Genomic DNA, 9,454 nt, shown 5'->3' with positions numbered 1-9,454 from the left:
TTAAATTATTGAATAAATTTTGTAAATTAAAATATACTTGGTCTTCGTATTCTTCGTGCATTCAAATTTAGTCTTTATACTTTTATTTTCAAGAATTTACTTTCTCTATTTTTAATTTAAAATTAAACTTTAATTGTTAACACCATTAAATCTTTTTGTTAAATTCGTTGGAGTGATATATTGAAATTTTTTAAAAAAATACTCACATGATAACCATGTAACAAACATACATTGCAATATAGGTGAATTTAATAGATAATTTTAATTGTGTTAACAACTCTTAAAAATTACATCATCATTTTAATCAAAATAAGGTATTTGGACTAATCGATGATATTGTAAAAGTTGAAGTACCAAATTATGTTAAGAAATTGAAGTATAAAATTAAATCTTAAATTTGAGTATAGTATAGGGACCATAAAAAATGTCACTTTGCCACGTTCATAGTCTCTCTCTCTCTTTTTTTTTTTTTACTAAGTCATTTATGTTGAAAAAAATCAATTTTCACATTTCAATTACAAATAACCTTTTTAAAAAAATTCTTGTACACTTGTTAAGATAGAAAGGATATAATAGTAAAATAATAAGATAATTATCACGTATAAGTATATAAATTATTTAAACTAACTAATGTTATTGTAAAAGTAAATGACCAAATTATGTAAAATTAAAATATAAAGATTAAATATTAAATGTGAGCATAATAGAGAAATCGAAACGCAATTTTACCATTATCTCATAATGACTAAAAATAGAAAAAAAACTTGTGATTAGTTATTCTAAATAATTAGCACTATTAATAATTTTGATAATTGATGTTTTTTTAAAAGGACTTATTTGAAGTCATCACGCCAACATAATTTTTTTGTTAGAATAGCATTTAAAAAAATCATATCTAAAATTTTATCAGAGTAATCAACAATATTAAATATTTGGAATAAATATTATTAAATTTGATAATTAAAATGTAATTAATTTCTTAAAATTAAATAAAATATATTAAATATAACAGTATGTTAATTTAGTAATTAATCCAATCTAGTACTCATATTCATTTTTTAAAATAACGTGAATTTGAGAAATAAAAAATGTATCATTTTATTCAAAAAAAAGTAATGAAAGAAAAGATTAGTGAATATAGAATGGCATGCTTTCCAGCATTAACAAAATCCACCTGGGACTCTCATGGCAAGACATAGCATGATTTTGAAGTTGGATGCAAATAATTCCATGTAATAAATCATATGATGATGTCCAAGTCCAAGGCCCCAATGCTTTTTTTCTTTTTAAGTAATACCAAAAAAATTTATTATTTATGATTTGTAAAACACTCCTTTATCTCCTATTTTTTTTTTATGATTTAATTAAAATTTTATTTTATTATTTTATTTATTGTTGTTATCTTTTATCCTTTATATTCATTAATTTTAATTACAAATAATAAACATCTAATTAGGTGTAAAGATAATTTTAAGTATAATTAAATTAAATTATAAAAATTTTACATCCTACTGCAATTACAAAAATATATCTAAACAATTATAAACAAAATTAATTATTAATAGATTTATACTAGTAGATAAATCTATATTGAGAACTCGAAAATGACTTACATAGTGTAACACTCAAACTTAAAATTTTAAAGTTTGGAGAGCTATCGTTAAGCTAAAGTCTCATTGCTTATAAATTTATTTTTGTTTCCTTTTTAATAATATTTTATGTAAATAAATATTAAATATTTAAATTTAATTATAATATTAACTTTGACATTAGAGGTGTTTATGGGCCGGGCTGAGCTCAAGTAAAAGTTTATGCCCGTTTGCTAGGTCTGAGCCTTGCTCGACCCAAAAAATGGGCCTAAAAATTTGCCCAAGCCCAGCCTGGATAAAAATACTAAAACTCGGGTCCAGCACAACCCACCCATATTAAAAAAATTATATTATTTTTTTACATAATTTTTAAATATATATAATACATCAAAAATACTAAAAATATTAAAATAAATATTTCCGAACATATTGAAAATAAATTTTAAAAAATATGTATACTTAAATAACACTAAGAAAAATGCAACTTAACAAGCAAATGTCTCTAAAATAATAACAAAATTAACAATAAAACAAGTGTTATACAATATCCAAACAATAACAACAAAATAGTAGCAACATAATTGTGAAATGGTAGCAAAATAGGAGAAAACAACAAGAAAATATCATTAAAATAACATAAAAATAATTTTTTTGTAATTTAGTGAATTCCCGACCTATTTTTTAAATGGGTCTTATTTGTTGTCCAAATCCATTTTTCGGGCCTATATTTTTGTCCAAACCCTCCCACTTTTAGGGCCAGGCCGGGCCATGAACAAGCCTATTTGAGATTATTTGTTTTTATTTTATTTTACTTTTATATTTTAATATTTTTCCATTATAATTTTTAAATAATGATAATTAATTAATTTTACATAAAACTAATTCAATGAATTCATCTCAAAGTTAATATTTTGCGAAATGAAATATAAATTTTAATTTTAATTTTAATTGAAGTGAAATGTATTCTTTTAAGAAAGAAGTGAAATATATTAATTTTAGGTATAATGTCAAATTTAACTTTCAATGCTTACATTTTTGTCAATTTGGTCATTATTCTTTCTTTTTAAAGCTAAATTTAGCTCTCAACTTTTTAAAAATAATTCAATCGCTATTTTTTAATGGAAATCCTAAATGTTATTTTTTAACAATGTTGGCATGACGACATGTGTGGCAATCCACGCTTTCTTCATATTGACATAACACTATTTGTTCTATATGTCACATTAATAAATAATTTAAAATTATAAATTAAAAAATAATAAAAGTTCATAAAAATAGCATGAAGTACATGTTGATTGCCATGTGGGTTGTCATTTTTAAAATTTAACGTTTTAGTTAGTATTTTCTTTTAAAAACAACAAATCCGACCCTTTTTTAAAAAAGTTGATGATTAAATTTGACTTTTTTAAAAGGTTAAAGGTCAAATTTAGCTCAAAAAATGAAAAGGCCAATTAACAAAAAATGTAAACACCGAAAACTAAATTTATTATTATACCATTTTAGTATTGTAATACATATGTAATTAAATTTTATTATTTTATTTGGCAAAAAATCATTATTTTATAATTAAAATAGATAAATCAAAAAATAAATAGAAAATACATATATAAATAATAAGAGTATAATTATTTTATTTAAAACTTTCATAGTAAATAAATCTAAAAAGATTTTGGGGTTTTTTTTAATTGAAGGGATAATTGGACATTTTAAACTCTTAGGATAAGTTTATGATACACTAAACCTAAGCTTTAAGAGTAAGTATCTCACTCCTTACTATTATTAGGTCACCATGGAATTAACTAAATTAAAATTAAAAAAAACATTAATTAATTGATCTCATTATAACTAATCCTTGAACCGGTAAATAATTCATATCGAATTTCAAATTTAAACATGGAAAGCGTCGTTGGTATGTTAAAATATTTTTTTTAAAATTCGGTTAGCGAGTTTCAAGCGACAATTTAACGATCAGTATAGTAGATCAACATCCATTGACGAGTAAAATATATATTTTAAGTCCAAGTCTATTTGATGGTTAATGTCAGAGATCAGAAAAAAGAATAATTTTAATTTTGGTTCGTAAATTCGTGACGCTCAAAATTATTTTATTAAAAAAATCTAAACTATAGAAGGATTTTCGATTGGTACAAACGTTATAAACAAAAAAAAATTATAATGAGTTAAAATAATTTAGTCATGAAAACACAAACACAGTAATGTTTTAGGGCAAATATGGAGAACCCATTTCACTATCTCTTGATTTTGTTTTTTTTTTTTAAAAATTATAGAGTATAAGAGTGAGAATGAGTAGGGCTAGTGCGCATGACTGTTGGCTTTGATTGCTAAAAGTTGTTGACCCATGTTCCTAACCTCAAGGCTGCCACTCCCCAAAAAGAAAACAATTTTAATTAGTTAATTAAAAGAAAAAGTGTAGATAAAGCAAATAAGTGCTTTTCTTCAACATTATCATGTGTTTCCATCATACCATTCAACTCTCCTGCTTTCACTTTTATGTTTTGATTTCCCACCTTGTCTGCTTTTCTTTCCTTTATTTTTATTATCCTTTTAAATATGCAAATATTGAAATTTGATGCATGGCATGGCATGGCACTAATAAAGCTGAAAATATGTGTTCGATATGCAGCCGGTGATAAAGAATCCAGTAAGCGAAACTCTTTGTAACAAAATACTGAATTAAGGAACAGGGAAAATAAGGCACAAACAAAAATACAACATTAAAAGAACAAAGAATTGAGGGAAACTGGGGTGGTAGACTGAACTCTTTTCTTTTCTTCTTCTGTTGAACAAACTGGATTCATCTTCACCGGGAAACACCGCTCTGTTTCGTTCTTTTCTCGGACCCGAATAACTTACTCCAGCTCTTCCTGGCCTTCCGAAGGGCATTGGATTAGCTCTAATATGTTCACTACTTCTTCCATGTCTGGTCTATTTGATGGCACTTGAGATGCACATATTAGACCAAGCTTTATAACTGGAATTGCCTCTTCTGTCGGGAAGTTACTACGAAGCCTCCGATCGACACATTCTTCCACCTTACCATCCTCGAGTGCTCCCCTTACCATTTCACACAGCACCACCACATCATCCTCCATGTATTCCACTGGCTTCTTCCCTGTAATCACCTCCAAGACCAAAACCCCAAAGCCATACACATCGGATTTCTCGGTTATTTTTACCGTCTTACAAGCGAATTCAGGAGCCATGTAACCAAGTGCACTTTGGATTTTGCTGCTTAAAACGCAGCGGTCTAATGTCGGCAGTAGCCTTGCAAGGCCAAAATCTCCGACCTTGGGCTCCCCGGAGCAATCTATAAGAACATTGGTTGATTTAAGATTGTAGTGAATGACATTCATACGGTGCAAATAGGCTAGACCCTTGGCCATACCGAGAATTATGTTGAATCGTTGTCGCCAAGAGGGGCAACTTCTGTCAGGCTCATGGAGGTGCTTATACAAGCTGTCATTCGAAACAAATTCATAAATGAGGAGCTGCAAAGAAGAAGTCCAGTAATATCCTTCAAGAGCTACAAGATTATGGTGCCTAATCTTTCCAAGTCTTTTAACTTCCCTTTCGAATTCGTCTTGAGACTTGATCAAACTTGAAACAGTCAGCTTCTTAATGGCCACTGAACGCCCATCACGAAGGATTGTTCGATAAACAACTCCAAACCCTCCACGACCAATCTCACAATCCTTGTTAAGCAAAGCATGGGCACCAGCAACGAAGTCGGCATCCCCTGAAAACATTACAAGCTTGCCATAGTTTGGATCATTGTTGGGAGAACAACTAAAATCTTCCCCTCCAGATAAGGTGAGAGCTGCAGGAGCACGAGACATAGAAGAACGGACATGGATATTGAGGACAGTGATAGCTACTACACCAATGACAATGAATGCCGCTGCACCAATGGCAATGAGGGCAGAGATGCTAAGCACAATTTTCTTGCGATGGTGATTAGGAGAGGAGCCACCGATGGAGTCTGATGAGTTAGGGTTGAGGACAATGGGCTTGGGATGGACAGCAGGGCAAGAGCGGTTGACAACCGAACCACACAATGATGGATTTCCCAAGACGGATGAAGTAGGAATGGTGTTGAAGAAGCCCCCAAGTGGAAGTTCACCATGAAGGTGGTTGTGAGAGATATTAAAGAACATGAGTTGAGAAAGATTTGCTAGCTCTTTCGGTAAGCTTCCGGTAAAGTCATTCAATGATAAATCCACATACTGGAGGTTGCTCAAGTTCGAAATGGCAGTAGGGATCGAGCCAGATAAGTTGTTCCGGGACAGAATTCTGTACCATTGTAATGAAACCAGAACAAAACTGTTAATAGAATTCAAATGTAGAACGAGTTATGCTACATTGCAAGCAATGGCTTTGGTTCGGGGTTTCCACTAAACACTGCACAAACCATTAGCCTAAGATGATAGCAAGGAGCCTTTGATCTCCCTAGAGAATTACGAGGGTCATTTAGATATCATTGGCTTATACAACAATTTAGCAACATACTTTTGATAAGTTTAAGGAACTATGACCAGTCCCAAGCCAAATAGCAATGAAAATTTCAACTAAAGGTCTCACTGAACTAAGTTTAAGAAATAATAAATGCTTCAAGGATAGGTGTAATGGCTACCATGATCAAGATATATATAACTCAATAAGCACTTAACAGGAACAAATACTTACAAAACTGTTAATGATGAACACTTGACTATCTGAGTTGGAATTTTCCCAGAAAGAAAGTTCCTCTGCAACCTGAGTTCCTTGAGTGAGACTGCTCCCCCAATCTCAGAAGGAATGCTTCCATTCAGCAGATTGTGGCTTAAATCAATAACTTGTGTTGCCTTCAATTCACCTATACTGGCTGGAATGGAACCAAAGAGATGGTTCCTGGACATATTAAAGAAGAGCAAGCTGCTAAGAACCCCAAGGTTTGATGGGATTTCACCAGATAAAGCATTTGAAGAAAGATCCAACATCCGAAGGCCTTGATAGGATGGCACCGTTGAAGCCAATGAAGGACTTTTTACGTTTCCCATAAGTTTATTCCCAGAAATCAGTGCACCCTGCACTCCCATCTTAAACATCCATGATGGAACATTGCCGGTTAACAAATTCTGGCTGACATCTATAGCCAATAGGTTATAACAATTAGCCATCGATTCAGGCAATGCACCAGTAAACTGGTTCATTGACAGATTCAATTCTCTCAGTAACTGCAGATTTCCCAGAGAAGATGGAACTTTACCAGAGAAATTATTTGCAGAAAGATCCAAACTTTCAAGGCTTGTCAATTCTCCAATCCAATCTGGAACTTGTCCCCTCAAAGAGTTTCCTCCTAAACTGATTGAACTACATGAACCAAGCTTCCTTATTGAATCAGGAAGGCTACCATACAAATAATTATCACTGAAATCAACCGATTTCAAATGTGAACAGCTCCCAATATCCCCCGGTAGCCTCCCAGAGAATCTGTTGTTTCCTAAATTTATCTGTCTCAAATCATACAAATTCCCGATCCCTTCAGGAATCTCTCCTTCCAACAAATTACCAGACATATCAAGCGATTGAAGGCTCCTCAAATACCAAATCTCAGATGGCAACTGCCCTGAAATTTGATTAGACGAGAAGTTAACCGCCACAAGCGTCGAACATGAGCTCAAAGAAGCAGGAAGTTCCCCTGTAAGATTGTTCCTCGCAAAAGAGATCGACCTTAGAGACCCACATTGTGTGAAAAAATCATCAGGGATCGATCCCGACAAGCTGTTTCCACTTAAATCAATAACCCGCAAGCTCCCAATGCGAGAAAGCTCGGAGTTTATGGTCCCCGTAAGGTTGTTTTTGGAAAGTGACAGAACTTGAAGGAACGGTAGCCGTAATAAGCCACGACCAACATGACCAGAAAGAGATAAGCCATCGAGATGGAGCTCCGTGACCCGGTAAGTAGTCGGGTCACATTTAACGCCCATCCAGTTGCAGGGATCATTGTCATCTGCACTCCAAGACTGGAGCTTTGCAGTTGGGTCCTTGAGCCCTGCTTTGAAGAAGATTAACCCCAGAACGTCGTCGTTGAAAGTTGGCTGTTGCGACTCCACAACAACAGCTGAAACCAAAACCAAAACCAGAAAAACCAAGACCTTTAACACCATTTTCTTTCCCCCTTCAACTCAAAGAAATGCTAAACTTCCATGGTAATGGTATTATAACAGGAGGGAAAAAGACAGAGAAGAAGAAGGAAGTGTTTAAAAATGGTGAAGGTAGAAAAAGGACAAAGAAGATAGATAATGAAGAAGCTGAGTTTGGACGAATATAAAACAAAAACAAAAACAAAAAACAAAGCGATAGTGTCCACACCAAAACTGCTTTCCTTCCTATTTTGGTTTGAGTTTGAAGCTAAAGAAAACGAAGTCTTAAAACCCCCAAAGTGAAAAAAAAAACTAGTGATTAACTCAAGCTTTGGGAAAAGGAGGGAAACAGTGAAAGAGGTAATGGGTTGAATGGAGCAGAGCTGAAAAGGTGGCGATGGAGAAGAAATAAAGAGGAAAAAGAAAGTAAATGAATAGTAATTAATGATGGAAAGAAGTGTAGATGTGGTTGGTGTCGCTACTGTAACTGTCGTTTTGGTTCTAACTATATAACAAAGTGAGGGAGAGGAGATAGAGTAAAGAAGGGGGCAGCATCTAAAGCTAGGATTTTTATTTTGATAATTCTAAGGTTTTTCAATAATTACAATAAATTTTAATTAAATGAAGAGTAAAACAGATCATATTAGACAATGTGATTGCATGGAACATCAACATTTTTATTTAGAATTTTTTGTCTTTGGGTTTATGTATTCTGTCTTTTTTATACATATTTGGTCAAACAAGGATCCTAAAGTAATGTACACGTGGCAGTTTCTATTTGCATCACCATTTGACATAGTGCAATCATATTTCTCCCCATGAATTTCTCGATGCTCTTTTTTCTATTTATTTTTTTTAATGCTTAAAAAAGCAAAAGCAACCCAAAAAGTAAGAGTACAATATATAAATCTGCAATCATTCCTTGTGTGTTGCAATGCAAACAAATTCAAAATTACGTGATTTTCAAGTCTTCTCCATTTCACCACTTTTTAGTTGGAAATTACAAAATTTTACATTTTTTTGATTTCAATCCATTCTAAGTGTAAAATAAGTCGAATTATTTTATTAATATTTAAGACACTTATGAAGTTTTAACTGGAATGATCTGTTTCTAGAACTCCAAGTTCTGTCTGTCCCGACAATTTTAAATTTAAAAAATAAAAACCAGATGGAGTTTAAAGTGGTTTAGGGAAGGTGAAAATTGAAGACAGCAAGACGACAACACCTGCCTACCCCTTTCCGCTTTGTTGTTTCACAACCAAACACATGACGGTTTTACTTTCACTTTCACCGGAATTTCTCGGCACACACCCATCCGGGACGACCATCTCATCATCACACATGAGTGTCCACCATAGGAGGAGGAATTTTTTTAGTGCGACTCATGTGTGAACCTTTTATTTAAGTCATTCCATCTTTGGGAAAAAAATTAATATAACTTCAAACTTGAAATGATCGGATACCATAATTATAAATAAATGTTAAGTTAGTATTTTGAATTTTTTCAAAGATCCAATTACTTAAAAAATTTATAGATATATTGCACTAAAAAAGTTTGTACCATGATAGATACGCAATGAAATATACGGGGAAAGTTAGCAAAAAAAAGTTTATTTAAAAATTAATTAGGAAATTAGGCCGTTTTTGGAGAGAAACAAAAAACGTGTCCCGATCCTTCCAAAAATTGTTTTTTTTTGGTGTCGGGTGTTGGAAATTTGGGGA

General features: G+C 32.3%; 1 protein-coding gene across 1 annotated transcript; it reads right to left on the bottom strand.

Moving 5' to 3' along the window:
* Positions 1–4,228: 4,228 nt before the first annotated feature.
* On the bottom strand, positions 4,229–8,218 carry LOC105777567 (leucine-rich repeat receptor-like protein kinase PXC2). The gene is made up of 2 exons (XM_012600913.2): positions 6,294–8,218; positions 4,229–5,900 (listed from the first exon to the last, which is right to left on the bottom strand). The coding sequence occupies exons 1-2, from the start codon at positions 7,754–7,756 to the stop codon at positions 4,460–4,462; spliced, it is 2,904 nt and encodes a 967-aa protein (XP_012456367.1). The 5' UTR covers positions 7,757–8,218; the 3' UTR covers positions 4,229–4,459.
* Positions 8,219–9,454: the final 1,236 nt, after the last annotated feature.

Source organism: Gossypium raimondii, chromosome 10 (assembly GCF_025698545.1).
Source record: "Gossypium raimondii isolate GPD5lz chromosome 10, ASM2569854v1, whole genome shotgun sequence".
Classification (NCBI taxonomy): Eukaryota; Viridiplantae; Streptophyta; class Magnoliopsida; order Malvales; family Malvaceae; genus Gossypium; species Gossypium raimondii.
Note: the sequence above shows the minus strand (reverse complement) of the source record. Positions and strands in the feature narration are given on the sequence as shown.